This window comes from Fundulus heteroclitus, chromosome 24, assembly GCF_011125445.2.
Source record: "Fundulus heteroclitus isolate FHET01 chromosome 24, MU-UCD_Fhet_4.1, whole genome shotgun sequence".
NCBI lineage: Eukaryota > Metazoa > Chordata > Actinopteri > Cyprinodontiformes > Fundulidae > Fundulus > Fundulus heteroclitus.
In genome coordinates, this window is record NC_046384.1 from 20,256,565 (window position 1) to 20,282,875 (window position 26,311).

The following is a 26,311-nucleotide window of genomic DNA, read 5'->3' on the forward strand; positions in this document are numbered from 1 at the left end:
TTCATGATCAGATCATTCTGACCTGTAAAAAGGAAAACATTTTTTATATGATCTGATCTATTCTGGCATTCTTCCGTGTATCACTGTACAGTGACAATAGCTTTACATTAACACTAGCCAATATGTACATAAATTCTCCTTCTCGCATGTAAATAATAAACATCTTAATAATAAAGCTCCATCATATATCAGAGATCTGATTACCCTGTATGTTGCTAACAGAGCACTTCGCTCTCAGACTGCAGGTCTGCTGGTGGTTCCTAGAGTCTCTAAAAGTAGAATGGGAGGCAGATCCTTTAGTTATCAGGCTCCTCTCCTGTGGAACCAACTCCCAGTTTTGGTCTGTGAAGCAGACACCCTCTCTACTTTTAAGACAGGCTTAAAATGTTTCTTGTTGACAAAGCTTATAGTTAGCAGGGTAACCTAAGCCACTCTATCTCTATAGTTATGCTGCTGTAGGCTTAGGCTGCTGGAGGACATCAGTGTCTCTTTCTCTAACTCTGCTGGGTTCTCCTACTATTCTCCAATTTGCATTGTTTGTTATTTCAACTTTTAACTTTTTGTTTTCTGTCTTTTTTTCCCCTTCATAGTAGGTACACCTGGTCTGGCATTCTATTAGCTGTGATACCATCTAGGAGGGCAGATCATCTTCCATTACCATATAACATAGAAAAGATTCCTGGATCAATGTGTGCTTCTGTGCTTTTTGTGTCTCATCTCTGTCTTCTTTAACCCCCGGTCTGTTCAGGCAGATGACTGTTAACACTGAGCCTGGTTCTGCTGCAATTACACTGACATCACAGACAACTGTCCCTGTGGCTCTGCGCTCTTTCAGGAGGAGTGAATGCTGCTCGATGCAATCAGCTGGGTTTCCTTAGGAAAAGTTTTTGACCAACCTGTCTTTATGATTTGATTGAATTGGCCTTTGTGAAGTGCCTTGAGATGACATGTGTTGTGAATTGGTGCTATACAAAGAAAATTGAATTGAATTCTATGTCAAACTCGTATCTGATCCAAGAATCGGAAACAAGACTTACGAGTCCTATCAGACTCTAAAGATTATTTGCACACTTAAGCTTCTCAGGTAGGATGTCAGTCAGTGCAATCAACTAATTTAATAAATAAAATAAAAAAATATGTGGAAATACTAAGTCTTGTTGTGTCTGTGTGTTATATGTAATTTGTGTGCATCCTGAGGTGATGTCTGTCTCAAATTTTGTTTTTTGTTTTTTCTATACATGTATTGTTTCATATATACCTTGAACACAGTGCTATTTCGTTACTGTATTTGTTTTTCGTTCTCTCATGTGAGATCTGGTATCTAAGAGAGGGTAGGGATGGGGATATCGCTGTACAAGTCTTGTTTAACTGTTGAAAAATTGTAAAAAAAAAAAAAAAAGCACTTGGACGAAAAATTTCAGTATGATAAGACATGGTGAAAATACAGATTCTTGTTTCTAAAAAATCAGCCTTTTTGGTGGTGGTGGTGGTGGTGGGGGGGGGGGGTTGGGTACTCTTATACGAAATGTTGAGAATTGTGACTCACCCCTAAGATTTAAATAGATTTCTATTTCACTTTCCTATTATAGCCTATGATCTAACACCGTTGTTTTTTTACCTGAGTAACCTGATTTGATTATTGCTCATTTTGGCAACGTTAAAGGTTGTTCCATCCGTGTGTCAACAGCTGCTTCACTGATAAACCAAAGCCTAATTTAACGCTGCCCAGAATTTTTCCCCTTTTTAAAGATTAATTAAAATTAAAGTGGACAAAAGACCATTTAATGAAAGTAAAGCAATTTGATTTACGGGTGGTAATTATGCTAACACAGTTTATCTCCTTCCTAAAGCCCGCAAAATATTAGTATCTGAGTTGCATTGCATTTTTACCCAATTTCTTTAACTGCTTAAAATTGTCTGGAGGGGCTGTAACTGGGTTCTGAATGAACATTAACAAAATGTGGTTGCTCTCTTCATGCAGTCTTCACTTTCACCCGGAGAAATCAGTATAGCACACTCAGAAAAGACAAATATTAGTTGCATATGTCAGCATCGTTGCCAGCTTCACACATCAGAGGCATGAATAAACAGACCCGAGTGCAACCGGTGAATACAAAAAGCTGTAAAACTGTCATTTGCCAAACTTTGCGGCTCCAAGTTTAAGAGCAATAGCAAAACAAGCAAAACAAACAACATAATCCCATAAAAAAACACGTTAAACCAATGTTAAAGCTAAAAGTTAAACACACCAGGCTTTTTTAGTATCCTCATGCTGCACAGCTCAGTTTACCCGTCACAAAGGTCTCCTGCTGGTGTGTTATAGTCTGGGAAGTCCTCTGCTCCGTGACACTAAAACCCAGGTTCTGGAAAACTCCTTGGCTCTCCGCCCATGACTGCTGGAAACTTTTCAGCATTTCCTCCGTGGAGGCTTCGGGCGGGACAGAGACAGTTGGAACTCTACCCCTCACTACATCGGCATAGGATGGAGGGCTACCACGGGTCAGCAAACTCCCAGAATGCATCTCACTCCTTGTCTCTTGTGACACGTTACCGAAGTCGTCGACACTGCAAATGTGCTCAGTGAGCGAAGTTGTTTCCGTGTGACCAATGGGTTCAGGTTCTCGCCGTTCTATCTGTTCTCTAAGCACTCGGGCTGCTTGGGAACCATGCTCTCCTGTCTCAAACACGTCCTTTATTGCTTTGACATTGAAAACAGGGATGTCTTCAGTTCTTGGAGTATGCGCTTCGGCTTCTGTATCCTCAGTATCACTCCCCAGTCTCTCGGATATGACAATGGGATCCTTTCTTGAGTAAACTTTGGGTTGGGGAGACTCAAATCTGTTCACCAGCTTTGATAAATCAACCCTTGGGAGATCTTCTTTCATAAGGTCCAAGGCCACGGTCTCAGTGGTGTCCTCCGTATCAGGTCCCAAACGTTCAGGGATGTCAATGGGATCCTTCCTGGCATACATCTTATTCACTTCAGCCTTTTGCGCCTCCTCAAAGAAAGACTTTTTGTCCTTAACCGTCATCATGGAATCCACCATCTCTGTAATGTCCACCGCTCCTAGCTCGCTTCTGTCAACAACGGTCTCCGTGTCGCTAAGCGACGGCGTGCGCTCTCTTTCAACGGCAAAATACTCCGGTAAGGGCACAGGGGAGGGTGGTGTCATTCCACGCGAAAGTTTTGAGGTGGTATCCCTCAATTTCATTAGCTTTTCAGAGCGGCTAAGAGTGGGAGATGGTGTGGCCCTGCTGAAAGTAGACGTAGGAGTATACGTTCTGCGAGGAGGGGTCGGTGGTGTTCCAACTGACTTGTAGGGGGGAGGAGAAGGTGTCACTCCAAACGGAGAATCCACTCTTCTTGATTCAATTGTAATAAAAGTAGGGGATGGTGTACGAATGCTCGCTAAGGGGGAGGAAATTCTCTGATCGGTCACTTCACTCAGGTCCTGATGGACTCTGCTCTCCTGAAATGACCTCTTCTCTTCCACCACCTTCTTTTCTGTCTTGAACGAACCGCTGCTGGCCTTCGACACCTTTGCAGTTGCCCTACTGAAGACCTTCACGTCTGGTTTCGGAGGCACAGTGGGAGGCACCGGCGAAGGAACAGGTGGTTCTATTTCTTCCTTCACTTCCTTTTCCACTGTTGTGAGGTTTGTCTCCAAAACTGCAAATTTTGTCTGAATAATGTGCTTCACATAAGCCATCATCTCTCTCAGCTTTTTCTTGCTTTGCTGTTTAGCAAGTTCACTGAAATTCTTTTTTTCATCTGAGCCCATTACCCATTCAGGAACCTCATCTATAACTGTCCTGACAGAGTTGGAATCTAGTTTGCTTGGCGTGCCCTCGAGTTCTTTTATCCTGCCGACCAGCTTCTGGATCACACTGCACTTCTCTGAATCTGCGATCTCTTTAGACTGAGCGTCACTTTTGTGAGATGCTTTACTCGTAGTTTTCGCCAACACTTCCTTTGACTCATCTTTTGACTTTCCTGCCTTCAGTTGCATTTTAGTTGTTTCTGTGGCTTGAAGCTTGGTTTGCTGTTGCGCGCGAACGACCTCCTGCTTTTGTAGATCCTGCTGAACCACCCTCTCAGTCACAATAACCTCCTTGTGTCTCTGAATGTGCTCTGTCTTCACGCTCTGCTGGCTATGGGAGACAGACACAAGGTTTTGTCCTTGATGGGTTGGCACAGATGTTACCATAGCCACAGGTGCTGAAACAGTAACCGATGGCGACAACTTTACTTCAGTCTCATTTTTTGCCACCTGCTTTCTCTCCTTTGCGTGAGCCTTCGCTTCAATCTCCCTCGCGGGTGTCGGCAACTGTTTTTTATTTTCTTTCGCTTTTATTTTCACCTCAGTTCTTGCTGAGGTAAGCTGGTCACTTTCCAAATGCACTTTCGATTCAACTCTCTGTGACGCCTGACTTTTCTCTGTTTGTGAATGAGTTTCACTTTTCATTATTTCCTTTTGCCCCAAACTGTCAGACTTCTCTTCTGTCTTCTCTGTTGGCATTTTCAACGTTTTTACTTTGAAACTCGGAGCTACCTTTGGAATTTTAGTTGGCTGAGAGGGACTCGTTTTTCCCTCCTGTGTCAGAGGCACATTCATATTCTTTACATCCTCTGTTCTCAATGTGACCGCAGCCTGGCTTTGCAGATTTACATTATCCCGGACAGCGCTCTGTGTGGCAATGCTAGACCTGGTGCTAGATTTCTTGATAAACTGCTGCTGCTCAGTGACTGAGACGGCAACCGCGTTTGAGCATGACTGGATTTCTTTTTCTGAGGCCTCGTGATGAGACTGAGACACAGAGGTATTGGTTGACGTGAGGGCTTTTTCACTGGCCTCAGTGCTGGAAACTTGCTTTTTATCTAAGGACACATTTGAAGATGCAAGGGCTGACTTTTTATTTATTACTGAGATTGACGCTTTGCTCAAAGGGATTTGGGAAGGGGTTTTCTTGGCAGGTGAGTCTTGTGCCTTTATTTCTTCCTCACTCTTGGCTTTTGCGACTTCCAAAGCCGCTTCTCTTTTAGCGCCGTCTGCTGCAAAGAGTTCTGCACTGGGAGCTGAGGATTGTATATTAATTTGCGGTGAAGTTGGAGTCAAGACTTTGATCTTTTCCTCTTCCTCTTGCCTTTGCTGGCGATACCTTTCCTCTGCAAGCATGAGAGGGGTTATAAATTTTCTAGCGTATGGCCGGTCCTTTGGGGCTGGAGCAGGGTCTGGAGGTGGAGGCAGTTTGATGGGGGGGACGAACACTTTTTTGGGAGGCTGTGGACTTTGTTTCTGCTCTGGTTTTACAACAGGAATGCTTGAAATTCTTGTTGACGAAACCGCAGCTGTTTTAGACTGACTCCTTGCTTCAGTCTGTTGGATTGCTTCCTGTTTCACCTCTTGAACTTTAACCTCCTCTTTATGGACGGTCGACACTGCTGTCTCTTGAACAGGAGGAAGTTGGGGTGGAGGTGGTGGAGGGGTTGGTTGTTTTTTCTGCCACTTGGGTTTAACTTGGATGGGCTGCTTCTGTGGTTCTGGTTGCTTGGGGACTTTAAATAAAGGCTTTCCAATAGGCTTCCCTTGCTTTGGAGGAGGAAGTTGAGGCATTTCGTTAAGCTCTTGCTGTGATGGAGGTGGAGGAAGAAAATCGTGTCCTCCTGCGGAGGATGGAGCTGGTGGAGGAGGAGGTGGAGGAAAATACTCTGGCTCAGACTTCATGCATTCCACAGGGGGTGGAGGGGGTGGAGGTGGCAGGTCACTGTCCTGCCTCATGAGATGAGGCCAGGAACTGGGCGATGCTGAGCTCTCAGTAACTGGCGATGGCGGCGGAGGGAGGGAGAGCTCAGACTCTGAGGGTGGCGGTGGTGAGGCGGGAGGAGGAGGGAAGTGAATCTCCGGCTTTGACTTTTTGACAACTCCTCTCCCTTTCATATCCAGGTTACAGTGATCACTCTTCAGATTTTTGAAAAGCTGCTTTTGTCCTAGAGCCTTGCTCTCCATTTGCTTTTGTGAAATTTGCTCTGAGACTACCACATTTTGTTTATGCATGACGCTCTTCTCGGTCACTGAAGTCTGCACCTGTTTGATTGTTTTTGTCTCGCACGTTTGCCTATTTGAAATATTCATCTGCGTTGTGTTTTGCACCTCTTTCATCAAAGTCACACCCGCAGCTTTATTCTCTGTTTGATCATTAATAGTCTTCTGTGTATTCTTTATCATAATAGGCTTAGGAGCTTGTATTTTGTGTGGGGGCAGCACTTTGTCTTTCTGCTCTTTTGTGCTCTTCTGATGAGAGGCCCCAGCAGGATTGTCTGTTTTGACTACAGCATCAGAGTGGTCCTCTTGGGTTATTACCTGCGTTTTCAGCGATTTGCTTTCATGGTGCCTCTGTGTGTGCCTCTGTGACTCACTGCTCTGAGAGAGGTTTTTCACAGTGGGGGTTGGAGTGAGTGCTACATTCTCACTCATGGCTTCATGTGAGCTTTCATGCTCCACTTGCTTTACACTTGATGGATTTTTCACGGACACTTTTGCTTTCTTGGGAGGATGTGTGCGCTTCTTGTTTGAATACTGTTTTCTTTGCAACAGAGACTTTATTGCCCCCTTAACGTCACCTTTAACGACCTCTTCTTTTTCCACTTGCGTCATCTCCTGGCCTTCGTAAAGAGATTTTATGGATGTTCTCACATCCCCTTCAATGCTCCCTCTGCGTTGCATTTTTGGAGAGGTGGTAGGCTCAAGCAGAAGCTGGATGGTGGCTTTAACATCCCCTTGTTCGCTCACTTGGTGCTGGTAGGACTTTTTCTCGCTTGTTGCCTCGTTCAAATTTTGCATGGCCGTGTAAATGTCTCCTTTGACAATCTCCTCTTTTTCCAGCTCTTTGACAGCTTGCTTAGCCTCCTCTAGGCATTTCAGGGTCCCTTTGATATTGCCAGGGACTAAATCGTCGACTGTTGCTTCTGTTTTGGAGGTCGCAGATTTCTCCAGTGATTCAAGAGCACCTCTTATGTCACCCTTAATGATTTCAGGCTTTTCCATTTCCTTGGCTTGTCTCCTGGCCTCCTCAAGAGATTTCAAAGTGTTGGGAATATCCCCCTTGACCACCTCCTCTTTCTCTACAATCACTTTCTGATTGATGGCTTGGGTCAACGAATCGAGGGCTGCAGTAAGATCACCTTTAACTATGTCCTTCTCTAGATTTTTGTAGGAAACAGTGGGCTCTGTCATGAATACTTTAACAGTGCTGTGAACATCACCTGGAACTATGTCATCTTCTGCCACTGTGCGGCCTATCTGCTGCTGATTCCTCCGCAACAAGAGTTTGGTCTCTTCGATGTCGCCACCAATGATACTCTCCTTCTGCACCTCTTCGTGAACCTCATCAGATTCAGACTTAAGCTGTTTGAGGTAGTCCAAGGCTCCAGACTCAATGCAGGTGGTGTAAAAGCTGACATTACCCCTTTCAGTTTCTCCAATCCGTATCTTTTTAGAGTCCTCTTCGCCTGAGTTGGACAGAAGACGGTGAAGAGTTTTGCTGACATTACCTTGAATTATATCCTCTTTCCCAATACTTGTACGTTGCTCCTTATTTAGTAGAGAATAGATCGTCATCTTAACATCTCCTTTTTCATCTTCTTGTATCAGAATGCCACGCTTGGAGGAGCCTTCAGTCTTGAGCAGGTTGTTTATTGCCTCTTGAATATCACCTCGAATGACTACCTCTTTCTGAACACTTGTGCCCTTCTCCTGGTTAAACAGCTGTTTGACGGTGGTGTTGATGTCTCCTCGCTCCTCTTTATCAATAGTTATGACCCTCTGTGTCTCTGTGCGATTCAGTAGGTTCATCATTATATTGCTCAGATCTCCTCTAAGGACCTCCTCCTTTTGGATTTGTGGAACCTCCTGGTTCATGAGCTTGTACTTGGCCATGCGGACGTCACCAATTTCATCTGCTTCAATGAGGATACCCTGGGAGTTCACCATTTTCTGACAGTAAAGTTCCTCAAGTGTCTCCTTTATACTCTTACCGATTATTTCCGTCCTCTCCACACTGCTTTCGTTGAATTCATGGAATGGAGTGGTTTCAAACAGCCATGTAGTCGTCTTCACATCTGCCTGTGGGATTTCCTCCTTTATCACAGCAGGCTCTGTACCATCAGTCTCTTTGATTCGGTCTAGGGGGTGCCTCTCAAAGAGCCACACAGACTCTTTAACATCCCCTTTCATCACTTCCTCCTTTGTCACTCTCTCCATTGCATCGTACTCTTCACTTTCGCCGCGGATCTCGTCGATTGTGCGGGTTTCAAACATCCATGTTGCAGATCTGACGTCGCCTTTCTGAATTTCACTCACACTAACTGTTCTGACGTACTTTTGAGACATCTCATCCGTCTCAAATAGCTGTTTGTTTGTCTTTACATCACCCCCTTGGATATCTGCGACTGTTTTTGACCTTACTTTTATTTCCTCTGTGATTTCGTCTAGAGGTTGTGTTTCAAATTTCCACCTAGCAGAGCTAACGTCTCCCTTATTAATGCCTTCCTCAGTCACAGCTTTAATGACATAGACCTCCTCTGAATCTCTGATTGAATCCAGGGGTTTTGTCTCAAACAGCCATCGAGCCCCCACCACATCTCCTGTCATGATTTCTTCTTTTGTTACAGTTGTCACTTCATGATAATGGCCCTCCTTATCACGGATGGCATACAGCGGCTGAGTTTCAAACATCATTGTGTAATTTTTCACATCTCCTTTTACGATCTCATCTCCAAAGATATTAGTGAATTTTGAAATATTTGTCTCGGTGGACTCATCTTTGATTTGATCCAGAGAGTATGTCTCAAAAATAAAGCGGCCCTTGTCCACGTCACCTCCCTGAACGTCAGTTATGGTGCGGATCTCCCTCGCCTTGGTGCTGTCGTCACAGATCGCGTCTATTGACTGGTTTTCAAACATCCAGGTACAGTTAACCACGTTTCCTCGTTGGATATCCTCAGCCTGTTGCTTCTTCAGCTTCAGCATCGTTTCTTCTGACGTAGAGCTCATAATATCAGTGGAGCGATTCTCGAAGATGTATTTCATCCTGGAAACGTCACCAGACTGGATGTTGATCTCTGTGACCCTCCTGAAAGAACTGCTGTCCTCACCCATGATGTTTTCCAGGTTCTCTGTTTCAAACAGGAAGCGAGCCATGTGCACGTCCTTCCCTTGAATGTCCTCTTGCTTTACAGTGCAGGTCTTTAGAATCGTCTCAGTTTCTGACTCTGAGTGGTCACGAATGTTGTCGAGTGTCTGGGTTTCAAACAGCCAAGTGCATGTTTTCACGTCACCTTTTGGCACTTCCTGCATGTCCGCCTCACTCTTTTCCACTTTTTCATACAGAGCATCCATTGGTTGGGTCTCAAATAGCCACCTGCAAGTTTTAACATCCCCTTTTTCAATGACGACGTCTTCCTTAGTCTTATGTTCTTCATCCTCAAAATTACTGAAAAACTTGATAGTGTCGAGTGGCTGTGTTTCAAACAACCACTTGGCTGTTTTGACATCCCCAGACTCAATCTCCTGCTTGGAAATCCCTTTTATGATCTGGAACTTATTGAGGCTTTCATCAAACTCATCAATTGGACGCGTTTCAAACATCCACCTACAGCTGCGCACATCTCCCTTCACAATTTCCTCGCGCCTCACGGTCTTCACCTCATGGTAGTGACCCGAGCTGTCCTGCATAGCATACATTGGAGTGGATTCAAACAGCACTCTGTTGGACCTAACAGATCCACTTGGGAGGCCTTCTACTTGGATTTTCTGTGTCCCTTCACACTTACTTAAATCTAAGGTTTCAAATCTCTCTTTGTAGTTTGTGACGTCTCCTTTGTCAAGGGCTTCGATGTTCACTGTTCTTGTAATCTCCTTCTTTTCCTCCCGTATGCTCTCCAGCGGCTGGCTTTCAAAGACCCATTTCTGATGTCTCACGTCACCCTTCTCTTCCTCAGAGGCAATCACTTTCTTAAGTTTTCCCACTTCTGAGAGCTCTTTTAAATTTTCCATGGGTACCGTTTCAAATCGATGTTTGGTTGACTGAACATCTCCTCCTACAATCTCCTCTGGGGTCAAAGGTCGGGCATTGGCATCATCTTTCAGTGTATCCATAGGCTGAGTCTCAAAAACTAGACAGTGTCTTTTGACATCTGCTCCGATTATTTGTTCCTTCTCATTTCGGGAAGTCTCCCATTCCTCATCCTTAATGGTGTCAAGAGTCTTTGTTTCAAAAAGCCACCTGCCTTTGTTCACGCCACCTTGAACGTTGTCCTCCATGGAAATACCACATATCAGCTTTACTTTTGCCGGATCTCTGTTGATCATATCCAGAGGCTGGGTTTCAAACATCCACCGCGATGTCGTCACATCTCCTTTCTCAGTCTCTTCCCGACGGATGGTTGTAATTTCCAGCATTTCACCAGAATCTCCCCTGATGACGCACATAGGCTGTGTCTCAAACATACAAGTGGTTGTCTTCACATCCCCCTTTGTCTCTTCGAGCTCAGACTTCAGATTCAGGAAGTGGCTCTCCTCAATAGTTTCCGTTTTACCCAGAGAATCCAGGTGCTGGGTCTCAAAGAGGTACCTGGCCGTTTTCACATCTCCGCCAGTGATGTCTTTGGTGACAACCCCCTCGCTCTCCTGCTCCTCTTGGTAGATCCTGTTCAGGCAATCAAGTGGCTGAGTTTCAAAAAGCCAGGTTGCGGTGCGGACATCCCCTCGTGCGAGATCCGTCTGTTTCTGCGACTCCTGGGTTGCATCTGCAGTCTCTGCCCCAAGAGCGTCCATGGGTTGAGTCTCAAACATCCAAGCTGTGTATCTGACATCTTTGCCTGCTATGATTTCCTGCTGGCCGATATTCTTCCCCTCACTTTCGTCCGGAGAGTCATCTTTGATCGTGTCAAGCGGCTTGTTTTCGAACATCCAGCGCATTGACTGCACTTCCCCTTTGAGGATTTCTTCCCACTCCATGTATTCTCTGTCGGGGCTTGAGCATTCGCTGCTGCTGCCGTCATTTTCAAACATATAGCATGTCTGCTGGACATCACCCACAGTTTCCTGGCTTTCCAGCGCAGCCTTTTCCGACTCTGTTAGCTGACTCATGAAGTCTTCCTCAAGGTTCTTGCGCACTTCCGGATGTATGTGCTTGTAGAGGCGTTTCAGCTCAGCCATGCTCTTGTGTTTGAAGTACTGTTTCTTGTCAAGAGTAAACTTTTGTTGGGAGCCTTTCTCTTGGGACTGGGAAGTGACGCTATGGTCTTGTGTTACCTGCATCAGGTTTGCGGGTGGGGGAGGGAATTGTTCTGTCTCATAAGCCACAGATGATGTTGATGCGATCGCAGAAGCAGTTTTTACAGTGGAAGATGAGTCATAACTTGTTACAGTTGAAGTTCTGGATGACTGGTTTACTGGCGCCCACTGAAACTGGTTGAAATCAACGTCAACCTTTGTTCATAGGTTATTTTGTTTGTGGAGAGAGGGACAGTAGAAGGACAAGAAAGTTAGAAAATATTTTTTTGTGCTTAAGTGATATAAAGTTCAGAGAAAAAGACAACTGAATATAAACTGAAACACCATTTTAAGAAAAAAAAATTATATAGTTGACCTGAATATAAATAAACACAGTACTTACTTTGCTTCACATTTTCCACTTTTTGTGATGTTAAAACCTTAATGTATTTTACTTGGAGTCTATATGATACACTAATATAAAGTTGAGCATAACTGCACAGGAAAATGATATACAGTTCACAAAACTTTTCATAAATAAATACCCGCAAAGTGATTCACATCCCAGAAGGACAGCAACCCTAAATATACTCTACCAGAGGTAAATATACTCTATCAGTGGTTCCCCTCCTGAGTATCCTAGAGAATCTGGGTTGGTTCAAGGTAATAAATTCAACTTTGATAGCATCATATGGAGCTTTTACACATAGATGCTTATTACAGGTGAAATAAACTGCATTGTGTTCATTTTATATATTAAAACTGGTCAACTCTGCACATATATTTAGTCTTCACAATGAAAGCAACAGGCAGATTCAGCAGTCTGAACCAAACATTGGGATTAAACTGGAGTAAAAAGGTTTCAAAAAGTGAAACATCGTTTGAAACATAATTTGGTTGATTGACTTTACAAAGAGCCAGTTTCTCAAGAGAAATAGATGAACTTGAGAATTTACAAGTTTATTCAGAGATTTAAAAACAAATTCCAAAGAGATATCAACAAAACAAGGCGGTCTGGAGAATTCAGCTCATTGTAGCAATAAGAGCAAATCAGGGCAGCCGGAGTGTTACAAGAACGGGGACTTTCAGTAGAAGATATATAATATATAACCTTTTTTTAAGATCTAGAGATTGAGCTCAATGCAAATGCACGCCATACTTTCCAGATTTTTAAACTGTACATTATACTTCCTTCATTAAACAATTGTTTGATCCTTTGCATTCATCACATAAAATCCCAATATAATGCATTTCAATTAAAGTTTTAACTTCCAAGGGATGTAAATACTTGATAAAATCACATATTTTCAATCTGTTAAGGCCAGGCATTTTTAGATAAAAGTTTTCATAATTGCTATTTTGACATACTAATTGAACTGAAATCCATAATGAAAATGATTGCTTTAGTGAAAGATTTTCCTTTTAACAGGTGCAAGAAAGTTTTAGACTTTGTTTTAGAAATCACTTATTCAGCCCAATTAGTTTCCCCACTATGCACAATTTCCCTTAGATGATTCTGTCTGACTTTTAATTTCGTCTTCATGTGGATTCCCCATTAAAAAAAAGAAACTATCATCAGTTTAAATAAACAGACAGGATCATTACCTTAATTTCCTTCGCTGGTGCGGCTTCCTCGATCGTTTTTTCATACTGTTGCTTCAAAGCCTGAGTGGAAACCTTTGGTAGGTCCTCTCCGTCGACAAGCGTAACTGAATTAGACATAAGAAGAAGGCTGCCTCATTAAGTCATTCGAAGTGAGGAGGCTCATGGGAACGGGAAAGAGAAATAAATCATTTCATTAAAAACCTGAGTAGTTTTCATTTTCTGAAACCATGCAGCCGTGATTGCCCAATTTCCACTTTCCAATATTTTACCTCCCTGACTTTGCCCTGATTAGATTTGCTGCCATCCGCTGAATAGAAAATCATCCGCACTCTGACTCGCTTTGAGAGCTCATCCCTTATTCAGCCCGGAGCGCGAACAATCATTAACATACAGGACCACAAGCAGGCCTGCCATAAAAACGCCCCAAATTACAATAGAAAAGGCATGAGCAGAATAACCTGTTTCGTTGTAATGGTTCCCATAACCGGCGGCCACATTGTTATGGTGGACTCCATGATCATGGATCACCTGGGAAGGGACAACAGAGAAGTCATCAGCCGTCAGACATAAATGACAACGGATGATGATCATATCATAATGTACTATTAAGGACCGTAGGTTTTTATTGATGTCACGGCGATCTGGGAACAAATACCTCGTGTCGAGAAAGGCTCGTTGCTGGAATCGTCTCTCTGGCGCTGCTTTTCACCATCACCTCTGAGGAACTTGACATTTCCTGTCAAACGCACAGAGCAATGGTAACGTTGAGACGCGCGGCAGAAAGTAAAGGACGTTGAGTTATGGAGCACTTTTCACAGATAAAAGTCTCCAAGTGCTTCACAGTGAAAACATAATGTGAATAAAAACACTCATTACAGTGCCGTGGAAAAAAAAAAAAGAACTTGCTCCCTTACAGACTTGTTTCGTTTTTGCATTTTGACTATCTTGGTTACCAATTTGTTTCAGGAAGTCAAACAAATTTTTATATCAGACAAAAAAGTAAATACAAAAAAAGCTGTTGTTAAATTATGATTTTGCTTATCAAGAGAAAAAAAATAAACTTACCAAACCAGCCTGGGCCTATTTAGAAAAGTAATTGCCCCACAAACCAAATAACCTATTCTGCCACCCTTGGTTGAGGTAATTTATATTGAGTCTTTTGCATCCCATGGAGGAATTTCGGTCCTTTCTTCTTTGTATTATGGTTTTAATTTAGCCATATTGGAGGGTTTTCAAGCATGATGTCTAAGCCATTTTAAAATCGTTTGTATTTTTCACTCAGTGTGCTTGATCATTGTCCTGTTGATTTACCCGTGTGTGCTTGAGCTTAAGGTCATAAAATGTTCACTGGATAACGTAACCATGAATTTTCTGGTAGAAAGCCGGAATCATGGCTCCATCAAATATGGACCCCTATAAGGTCTTTGTGTTCAATGGATTTAATCTCATGAAGGCCATTTTTCTCTTCCTTATTGTTGAATCTTGGAACATTAACACTGAAAAAAGACCAGCAAACCATGAAAAGGTTCACCACTGTACCATTTTTTCTCTCTTTGAGATCTTTGAGATAATTAACTCAAGATTTAAAAAATATGGGCATTTACTTATTAGGGTCAAAGTGGTTTAGATAGCTTTTTTTCCACATAAACAAAATCCTCTCTAAAAACTGTATTTTGAATTTAATGTAGTTATCTTTTTTACAGTACTACATTAAATGTTTTTTTTTTACATCAATCACTTTAAGAGAAAAACAATACAGGAAACATTTAAGTTTTGGATCCATTTCAGGAGATGTCTATATAAAATTGCCTTTAGGTGCTTTTTAGGAGTCAATAATGTTAATGTGGCAAATAAGTAGAAATTGCTTCTCAATCTCTTGCTACTACTGATTGAAGAAGGGATCCTACAGGTTAAAGGATATCTGCGTGGGCCCATCGGCCAACGTTAGCCTCACAACTAAGAGCACAGGAGATAGAATAAGGTTTAAGTCGTCTTGAGATATACTGCGGTATATATTATTTCATGTCCTGAAGAAATTATACATTTAAATGGCAGCTAGTGCAAGTGAGCAAAATTGATTGTAAGAGCAATGTTTGCTCATTAATAATTTGCTCCAGTTAAACGTCTAGCAAAAGTATTTGTACAAACTGATCTTGATTGAGTTGATGTTTAAAACAGTTAAAAATGTGCATGAACCTTCAGTTCAGGTTTTGACCCCAGCAGTCCGAATTTAGATATATTCTGCAAAAAGCAATTTCTTGTTCACTTGTCTTTTAAGACATTTGTATAAAACACACATCCTTAGCTAAATTGCAAAAGACATTATTATGGTCCTTTATAATCTGTCCCCCTGGAAGAACGTAAACAGAGAACAGAACAGGCAAATGACACATCCTTGAGGAACCCCCAAACGACAGAGATGCTTTTTTCTGACGTAATCCGATTCAGAAGAAAAACTCCTGTCTGTAGCCATTAGAATGAAACTGGGGACTTTAATTAGAGGAGTTTCTATAGAAAATAATTCATAAATATTTGTGAAAGTTTAGATATTGCTTTGTAAGCGCTTGAAAGAGATGAGATGAAATATCCTAATGAGTAAGGAGGTCAAAAGGACAACCGGGGGTATGATGCAGGTTTTATTAGACCAACTGACAGTAAAGGTTTCCTGTGAAGTAAGAGAAGCAAAGGCGGAGCAGGTATCAAAGCTGAGGGATTCTTAAAAAAAATGCAACAAAAACACAGCAGAACCCCCAGCTCAAAGAAAGGCCGCGCACACAAAGACACCAAACGTGGCTTTATCACCTCCTGACTGTGAGCTGCGAGAAACAGTGGGTGGGTAAGTAATTTTTATAAGCTTAATAAAATCCCTTCTGTGGCTGGTAACAAATGTTTTTTCATTACTGCGCCGCTTCCAAAGGGAGCTGCCGCGTTTGAAACCGCCAAAGGAGGATTTCAGCGTCGGAGAGAGAAAACAGCAGATTACAAAAAAAAACAAAAAAAAAAAAACGGCACAAAACCGAATCAGGCATTTCCTCCTCTGAGATTCATACAATTTGAAGGAGTTGAAAGAGAAAATGTATTTCAGCTTGTATGAACGCTGTTAACATGAAAGATACATGGAGACCGGGGGGCGTTCTTGGTCTTCCCAAACCACTGGCAAGTGCGTTAATATCCACCGCGGTGTAAAACAGAATCTGGATTATTGCACATGCGGAGAGGCACTTGCGGTTGCTGTGAAAGAAGCGTCAAGCTGACCAAACAGGTTCTGACGTTTCCTCTCGTGAACCCTGATGTAAAATTCAAGATTCAGCAAGGTTTCTTTTGCGCTCGACGAATTCAGTCTGCCTCTCCGCCTGAATAAGCAAATAGAGGAAAAGTGAGGAGGGGCGCGACCGACCTGACTTCACAAAAAAATCCGGCTCCTGTCCAGGGCCGCTGCTAACGCATTCTGGCATTTCCGTCACGCACAGGATGACAGATTCACACAGGCGAGCTGAGTTCAAGGTGCCCTCTCCGAGATGACCCGCTGGAAGGCCTCCGCCGTGCCAGCCAAGATTTTTTCAATAAAGAGCTACAGTAGAATGTAAATCATTCATATCTCTCTCGCTTTGCACAGAGCTCATGACAAGAAAGGACAGCAGTGTTCTGTGTTGCCGGTTTTCTCGACTTTAAAGAAAGGAAAGAAAAATGGCCTGTTTTCTCCTGCAATTATCAAAAAGCTATTTGCGGAAATGTCGGAGGCTCTGAAGCCTAACAATCCCAATGGTATCACTATTTTGGATCTCAAAGCGTACTCACCCGTGTAAAAATGTCAGGTTCTTGTTAAAATAAAGCAGAAAACAAAATCAAGTCAAAGAAAAGTGAACCTAACTGGATGGTGAGCAAACCCAGAAGTTACTTTGTAGGGCTGCATTTTGACTGAAATTCTGCATTTAGTGACTTCACACATGCCCTCAATTATAGTGAAACTGAAATAAAGTTTGTCCTGAAAGACTTTTTTTGGATGACTCTTAATTTGCATTCTAAAGCCACAGTTTGCAAAGCAGTAACAAAGGATCAAATATTCTCATGGTACAAAGGTATCAATCAGGAGAAGGCTAAAAAGGAAGGTTTCCACCAGAGGCTGCAACCTTCAGGGACAATATGAAACTAAAATTCTGGGCTATAAGATACATGATTAAAAACCAGCTAGTTTTGATCCAGTCTGTAGAGTCACATGAAGAGGGCTGTGGACAACAAACATCTCCACAAACCGATTGATTTGGTTATCAAATACCACCAACAGAACATGTAGCATGCCGAAATTAAGTTAAAAGGTGACTTAAATTATTAATTGAATAACCCATGACACACATTTGGGAAATATGGGAAAACATTTTTTTACGCTACTCTGATTTAAAGGCCGTTATAAGGCCAAAAATGCTCAGTTTTGTGCTTTCAAATGAAGAACAGGAAATCTCAAACTGCGTTTTAACAAATCTGTAGAGAGACTCAAGCAGATGTCAACTTTCGTGATAACAGTTGGAGGTTGGCAAGTCATGGGAATCCCTCTGTCATTGTCTTTTTTCTACAGGGTAACCAAAGTTTTATAAATCGACTATCTCTAGGATTTGAAATTAGAAACATATACAGTATAACACACACTGATGGTTGCAGTTACACATACAATTATTTGTTTTATTGCAATGAATCAGTCACACACTTCACTGCTTGCAAGGCCCACAACCTGCAAGCAGAGCTGGACGGTGGCTTTTACGTTATTCTCTGGTTCAGAGTTCTCACCGGTAAATGGAATGCATAAATATTCTTGAAAAAAAAAACTCTTACAGCCCTTACAAAAAACGATCTGTTTGATCAAAAATACGCACACAGAGAAACGAAAGATCTTCATATCTCACCTGGACCGATCTCTTCTGAACATGAAACTGGGTGACGGTGGACTGGGAGGACGAAGAGGAGAACTCGTGGCTCTCAAACTGCCTCTTCACAGTGGCCAGACCACCAGGCACTGAGCAAGCCTCAGACTCGTCCATTACCTATAAGAAAAAACAGATTATTGCTAAAACAGCCAAGTCTGACTTATATCTGGGGAGCACTGGGGTTTGACACTTTCCACACGTTGCGACAGAGTCTTTGTCAATTGTAGCGGGTCGCACTTGTGCAACCTGCAGGTGGAGCGCTGCTGCTTTTAGGCACATGGAGGCCCATCCTCCAAGCTGATAACAGCTAGCGTTAGCTTATGCTGTTTGGGAGGCTTACAGCTGCATTGGTGCGCATTAAAGAGCTTATGATTTGCAATAAAAAAATTGTATACAGCTTTTTGTTTCATATGTATAATCAGACATGTGAAAGGAAACCTGTGTGTGTGTGTGTGGGGGGGGGGTATACTTTATGATTTTCTTTATTCACATCCTTTCTACTGGGGGACGTCGGAGAAAAGTGTTATCAATATTTTTCATTGTACAGCCGAGCAAATTCAGCCGAAGTTCCACCTTTTAGTTTATTATACAGTATTATACTATATGTGAAAATAAGCCTCAAAACCAGGAAATATAAAAACCTCATAAGGGTGGTATTAGCGGCAGAAAATTGAAGATGACTTCGGTATGGAAGAAGCAAACCTTTCCCTATGAGACTTGGGCGACAATACACTCTATTTGATACAATAATCTCCTTTTGGTATAGTCAATTACAGTCGTAATAAAACATTTATGTGGAGGCTTCTGCATATGGCTTCAAGGAAAGGGGAAAATATATGAGACTTCATATGAAACTTCTTACTTCTATATGAATATATGTATGCACTGGAGCAGCATTTATATGTTTTTAAGACATTCCCTTTTATGCAGAGGAATGAAAGGTTGTTTTTTTTTTTTGTGCACTGCAGCAGAGCAGGGGTGTTTATAGCCGGGCATCATGTTATTAATGTTTTACTACTAAAGGGAAAAAGTGCTTCAGAGGTGATTAATGCCATGTGCATACTGTCAGCCTCAGTGTGTCTAAAAGCTTGAAAGGCATTTCGACCAAATGTAAGTAAATTTATGAATCAAAAGAAAGTTGAACAAAAATCAATCTACCATTTTTTTTTTGGCATTTATGAAAATAGAAAAAAACTTTGGTATTCCTAACTGACCTAAATGTTTTGTCCGATTTATTGTCAGATTCCGGCAAAAATAGGCTTTGCTTCGTTACATATAGTATGGCAATTTTTGGTTTCAGCACTAAAATGTTTGGTCGTCTTAATTTTCATTTGGATTAGAGAAATTGTGGTTTTATTAGAGAATAAAAAAAAAAACAATCTGGTAGAAGTTCTCAAGGTCTTTTTGTATAAAATATCATTCCTTTATGCTCTTTATTTTTAATGGAGCAACCTGTGGTGGTGTGTATGAGTAATAGACTCTTTATTTATTTATTATTTATTTTTTTGCTGTGTCCTTGTTTTTGGTGACTAAATACATTTCCAGTATCCAAATTTGTCTTCCTTGTAATGGATGGGAAATTGTAATAGCCTGCTTGCAGTCAGCTGATTGGAGGGATCTGATAACCAATAAGGGAGGGAGGACCATGTTGGTACTTTACGCTTCATATAGCCAGTGGAGAGCTCTGCTCACTCATTTAGCTGCCGCTTCCGTGGGGAATTATGGGGGAAAACTGTAACTTTTTGACATCTGGCTCAAGTCGACCCATAATGATCCCATATAAATAATAAAAAACATTTATGATTATCCTCAAATCCTCCACATTTCATTGATTCACATGTATTATTTCCTATTAGGTTTTCTATAAATAATATTTCTTATATATATCTTGTATTATACATGACCCACTTGACCAAACCCCACTTTTAAAAGACCTGACCTATTCCTTTAATGGTAAATTCAGAAATAGGTTTAATAATCCAACCTTATTGATTATGTTAAAAGTAATATAGATTGATTAGGATTCTTTAATATGCGCAACCTATTAAAGAATGTCCCTCACTGCACATTAATATAATACCATCATTAAACAAGTAAATCAACAACATTAACCCATATTCCAATTAGCTGACCCTACTTATATTCATAACCAACAATTAAATAACCCAGGAAAAAATGATATGCTTCCTGAACACTTTGACTGATTTCACATCTCCATTTGGGCCAGTCACCTTCTTGTGAAATAGGATTCCAATCCCTCGTCAAACCAAAATAACCCGCCGCAGCCTTCTGCTGACAGAAATTATTTGTTGGATTCACATAACCATATGTTCTAACACTACATCCAAACAGATTATCATAAGGATAAGTAAATGTAATTTCTCAGTTGTCAAAGAAGTATGAAATGTCTGAAAAAGCCAGATATGAAATGACCAGCATCTGCCGCCAACAATGGGGGAGGGGGGGTGGGGGGGGGGGGGGGGGGGACATTGATTAAGGATTAAAAACTAACAATTCAACTCATTACTCTCAGTTCTTTTCTTCTCACTACCAAACTAATTTAACTTTAGTTTCATTCCTGGGCGACTTTCTTTTGAATGTTTGGTCTTTTTTTGCTATTTACCGCCTTTTCGATGGTTAATACCCAAGCTCAAGTACAATGCTGCCTCCAACAGGTCAGTTTTAGTAATTAAACATTCTCCTGTTACAATTGGTTTAATATATATACATATTTGACCAGGGGCGGGTGTTAATTTTCACCCTTAGTGCCCTGGTCTTGTGGCTGCAAAACCAGCCCACATCACCATTCCTCTACCACCATGCTTCACAGCTGGTGTGAGGGTAAAAGGCTGTATTTGGGTTTCTCCAAATGTGACGTAGTGCTTTAGGGTCAAAGGCATTTCAAACACTTTGGTCTTGCCTGTTTGAGGGCCAAGGGCTCAGTTTACATGCACAAAATCATCATCAGATTGAAATGTGTTCTGACAGAAAAAGGAAAAATTATTTTTTGTGGGATGAAATTCAATCAATCCGATCATGATGTACATTCACACGCACCAGGCCTGATTCAGAATATAGAGTCATCAAATTTCCCTAAAAAACACAGAAGTTGTACTTTCATCTGTCCCACAAAAAAACAGGAAGTTGTTTGTTGATCAATTACATACATATATATATAATATATATATATATATATATATTTGTGTATATATATATATATATATACACACAAATATAAATATATATATATATATATATATATATATATATATATATATATATATATATATATATATATATATATATATATATATATATCAGCATAATCCACTCGTCTCTTTGGAATACAATTTCATTCCGATTGAGCTTATGCTGATCCCAATATTTTGATTTGTGTGTTTACATGGTGCATATCTGTTTCAATCAGCCCTTTGTTCCGATTACTTCCGTCCACAAAAACCTAGCTATTGTTAAAGAAGTGTTGCTATGCATGCTAATGAGGTGATAGAAATGTATAACTATTGTATTTGGGGTTAAAAGAACAAGGTTTCTCATGTAAACATATCCAAACCAGCCAGATTCAGCAATTTTTTGTTCTCTGAATTTGGAATTTTCGCACCTGGCGAGGAGAATCGGATAAATTCATCTCAATCTGATACTAAAGCCTGTGCATTTTGAAAAACAAATCAGTCGGCTGGTAGGCCTGACTGGCTTCCAGCGCAGAATACCGATCAGCTAAAATCCCCATCAGCAGGTCTTTAGGGTTATTTTACAGTTTACAAGTCAGGGATACATAGAAACTGCCTCATGGTCCCAGACTCCAGCAGGGCGGAAGGTCGAAGTCTGTAAACACACCAGCGAGGCCGGAGGAATGCAGAACACTGACACTTTTACACCATCAGATCAACAGATGGGAGGCGTTGCAATGGGGAACTAGAAGCTTCCTTCTTTCTACATGTGTTGACTAGTTAGGTAAATTCACCCAGGCTCGCTTCTCTAATTCAACAGTGAGGCAAAAAAAAAATCAATTAATTAATTTAGATCTATCAGAGGTGGGTGTTGTGGTGTTGAAGCAGTGTTTAGAAGCACAAAGCAGATTTTATTTCCCCCTTCAAATTAAAGCTTAACTTTAGAAAGGTATGGGTTTGTTTTAATGACCTTGGCAGCTCTTGCTGTTTAATCATTATGGGTTTAAAGTGCAAGGAGTACCGACGAAGCCACCGAGGACCGTTTTCTCGTCCTTGACGATAAAAAAAATGACTCTGAGCTGTGCAGAACTGTGGTTTGAGTGTTTTCAGCTGCAGGGAAAACAATGTGTGAACTCCTGCTGATGTATAACCAGGGGTTTGGCTAAGGTTCAAGATGCCCAGAAGCGAGGTACAGAATCAAGCATCCGCCAGTGCAGAGCTTGCTCTATACTGGCAGCAGGTGGGGGAGAGCAGATCTGCGTGGACAGAGAGCCGAACACTTAGACTGAAATTCCCTGGACAGAGGATTATTCTGTAGGCTGCACAGAGCTGGTCATTTACTTTAAGACTCATTTTTAACTTACTTTTTTTTTTAGAGGGTTTTGTCTTATAAATATTATTTAGGTCAGGCGCATGAGGTGAAACATATTTTAGGTTTCTTCGGTTAAAACGAAGGATTTTTGCACCGGCCACTTATTTTCAAGCCTTGTATCCCCAGAAAACTTAAACATCCAAGCTAAATCCACTTCCTCCAAAAAGTGCAAGATGTCTGGACCCTTACAGGCTGTCATGTTGTTTAGAGAGGATTTCGTGCGAGGCGACAAATCATCGTCTCTCGCCAAAACGGTGAACAACGTCTCATCCTGACCGTTGTTGGTTTAAAACACAGCAGAAAAAAACAAACACAAATCCCTCCTCTCTTGAGAAACATGGCTGCATTTTAATGCACATACTTTATTTGCTTAGGCTGAGTACCGATGAAATTTTGTGCAACTAACAAAAAGGTTAAATAAAAAAACAACAAGAAAATGCTATTTTTTGAAAATGCTACATTATGTTTGATACTACTGGATCGATGTTCATTGTGCGAGTCTATAAAAATAAAAACTGAGCAGGCGTTTTCTTTCATTAAGATTAAATGCAGCTAGACAGATCTGCTGTAACTCCCTCACGTCATTAAGGGGACCGTTGGAGGCTTTTAAAGGCGCTTTGGTGTAGAGTACGTCTGAGCAGTGGGAGGAGACGGCAGTCAGTCATCTCGGTTTGGAGAATCAGGGAGAAACTCTCAGGGGGGGAGTCAAGCCAACAGCTACTGACGAGACGGCCTCGTTAAGATGGAGTTTCTGTCATTTTAAACGACTCAAAGCTTCAAACTGTTGCAGCCATTAAAATGTTGTTTACCACACGTTAGGGCTGGAATATATAAAGATTTACATTTTTTTATATTTATTTACTTTTTATATTTATTTAGAAGAGATATAATATTTTTTATTATTTATTTAAGATTATTTAGAAGAGATATAAGATGAGACTATAGTTTTTTTATATTGAGATAGTCTAGGTGGCGTTATAATTATACTTTTATGTATTCCAGTAGATTATTTTTATCATACTTATCTACAACTGTTTGTAAAAAAAGTGCCTATTAAACAATTGAGATAAAGCTTTGATTCAGAGATAACTTTCTATAATTACTTTATGAAAAGAAAAATAACAAGTCTAATATCCTATATCGGCCTTCACGTATCACACATCAATCAACCAGTTATGAGGCCAAGTAAAATTAATTAATTTTCCAAATTTTGTTTAATTATAATCACAGATTTCAACATATTTTACTGCAGTTTAATGTGATAGACCAACAGAATCGAACATAGGACTCTGACAGCCCTTAAAATAATTTTGTACATATGCAGCTGTTCTGAAAAGATAATTGTCTCACTGGTTCTGCAGCCTCTAACGTGTTACTTTCCCGGGTTACCCTGTTTGTTTCCAAGCCAACAGTTAAATATGAGGCTCACATGAACCTTTGAGTCGGACAGGTGTTGAGGAACTTGAACGGATTTTCTTGAGACCCATTTCAGACGAAGACCTACGGCGCCCAACTGGGTTTACTGATATGCTTTACATAGTAAAACCAGGTGGGTTCCATCCAAGAATGCTGTAGTACCTACTGTCTAAATCCACATGGGCCCACATAAACATGCTGGCTGGGGCTTTAGCTCCATCCATCTTCGGGTAGATTCTGACCAGGATCTCTGCCCCAGCTGAAGAAAAGCATTCCCACAGCATGATGCTGCCATCCCCATGGCCCCTAATTCCAGATATTTGCTGGCTTTACTACCTGGTTTGTTCCAAACAGGAAATAGGCGGAACATTAGTAATATTTGCTAATTAGGTGACTTCTGAGCCTTATTGAAGGGCATTATAGCATATAGGCCTGAAAACAAATCTGTTCTCTCTTCCCACTTCTTCATTTATCTATTTTATACCTTTGTGTAACCACGAATTTCCACTGGGATCAGAAACTGGGTCTTTCGTCATTGTGCAGACCCAATCTGCCACCTTCCTGGCTGCTCAGTACATCCGGCGCCACCCTCTCCAGTTACGTGCGAGTGGAAGTGATCATCTTACCGCTGCAGAGGAGGAGCTGCCGCTTTCCTTGCCGGACACGGCGGCCTGATACATCGCCAGCCGCTCCTTCACCGACACCGGCTCGGCCTCCTGGTTCTCGGCCCTCTCCTCGGAACGTCCGGAGCTGGACCTACTCGCACCTGGATGCAGACAAAACAATAGAGGAAATGTCTTGAAAGATCGTTTTGGCTCTTCGTAGAGCAATCAAAAGCAAGTTAGACTTCACATGACCGCCGGATACGACTCCTCAAGGGATTTGCTGATATTTGCTACCTACTCATTACTCTGTTGGCACATCGGGGAAAGCTACAAAGGAGCTTGCCATTTAGTAATTGGTCTTTGGGGACAGTTTTCTACAAAAGGCCTTTTTTTAAAAAAAAATAATGTACAACATGCTGAATCAATAAAATAGATTTTTTTAATTTAAAGAAAGAGCAGTGTCCCTTTTTAAAATATCCCACATACTTCTAAAACAACAGTATTTGCCTATTGTTTGAAACGCCGGGCTTCAATCTGCTGAAGAAATCTTCAAACTTTCCGTGCTGCGTAAATATTGTACGGACACAGTAAAAGATATGGACAAAGACATTATCAGAAAAAAAAAAAAAAAAAAAGACAGTCCACGTTTCTTTTTATGGTTCAGAAACTCCCCGTGGACAGCCAATTAGACAAAAGTGTTGATTCTACATTTGACTGTTCTGAGCTGCGAAGCATCATTAGACACCAGAGAAGCCTCTGTTACGGCTCAACCTCCACCCACACTGGACCTTTTCTGCTCTTGGCATGTTATCTAGCTCCGAGCAGCAGCTCCCCGGGATGGAAGAGGAGCCTAAATAGAAATGGATCGTCTTCTTCGTGTACTCACCCTGTAACCTTTTGGCCTCATAAATCCTCCTCCTCGTTTTGTTTTTGAGTTTTTACGTATTTTTTTTTTTCCTCCCCAACGTTCTGGTTGAGAAAGTGAGTTTTACTTTTGGTAGCAGCAATATCCAAAAGGAATAAAATATCCCTAAGAGCACACAGCAGGCTTCTTTGCTCTTGTCTGAGGACGCTCTGTTCACATTTGATCAAAACTGAACTTTTGATCTAACAAACAGCGTTCCCAATGAAAAACCTGGTAGTGGCAATATCATGCTGTGGGGCTGCTTTTTTTTCAGCTGAGACAAGGAAGCTGACCAATATTGGCAGGGAGATAGATGGAGCTAAACACGGAAATGCTTGGAGAAAACCTGTTAGAAGCTGCAAAATACTTAAGACTGTAGTAGATCTTCACCTTTTAGCTGAACATCACTAAACATCCTAACCTGAGCAGCAAAGGAATGGCTCAGAGCAAAAGACAGCAATATGGCAGTTTGAAGTCCAGCAATAAATCCCGATGAGAGTCCGTGCCAAGACATTTCAGTCTCTAGATCTCCAAAACTAGTAGTCTAAATCACTAAATCAACCTAAATCGCATAGGATCTTCAAAGGATTTAGTAAAGGCTGTTGGCTAGTTGTTGTGGATTGTGGTTGTAACGTGACAAACGTGGAAACGTTTTGCAAGGCACTGTACGTTCAGTTTCTGACTAGCTGTGAGCTGCTTGATACAGTTAGAGAATTGCTTTCACGTCATCAAAACTAATGACGGCTCCATCGACGTGTATAGCAAGTAAGAGACATTATGCCTAAATCACAATAAGGATTTTATTTTGGAGTAAATTTGTTTCTTTGGGGAACTGCAATGCTAGCCAAATGGTCATGGACCAGTTTTTTCTACTGGTTTGGTTTGAGATTCTCTCAAGAAAGCACAAGTTATTTCACGGTTCAGAGATGTACACTGCCTAACCAAAAACAATTATAATAAAAAGTTAAACATCCAGATGGAGCGGTTAAAATAGAAAGATACAATGAGTATCGAAATTTGCCGTTT

At 41.3% G+C, this 26,311-nt stretch overlaps 1 protein-coding gene across 2 annotated transcripts in view; it reads right to left on the reverse strand.

Moving 5' to 3' along the window:
• Nucleotides 1–26,311, reverse strand: part of xirp2a (xin actin binding repeat containing 2a) — a 79,093-nt gene that overhangs the window by 1,224 nt on the left and 51,558 nt on the right. For both annotated transcript variants that reach the window (XM_036128148.1, XM_036128149.1), the window contains 6 exons: nucleotides 24,403–24,542; nucleotides 17,780–17,917; nucleotides 13,537–13,617; nucleotides 13,340–13,409; nucleotides 12,882–12,985; nucleotides 2,291–11,492 (listed from right to left, as the gene is read on the reverse strand). In XM_036128148.1, the coding sequence (XP_035984041.1) occupies nucleotides 2,291–11,492; nucleotides 12,882–12,985; nucleotides 13,340–13,409; nucleotides 13,537–13,617; nucleotides 17,780–17,917; nucleotides 24,403–24,542 (9,735 nt within the window). The remainder of the gene's footprint in view (nucleotides 1–2,290; nucleotides 11,493–12,881; nucleotides 12,986–13,339; nucleotides 13,410–13,536; nucleotides 13,618–17,779; nucleotides 17,918–24,402; nucleotides 24,543–26,311) is intronic.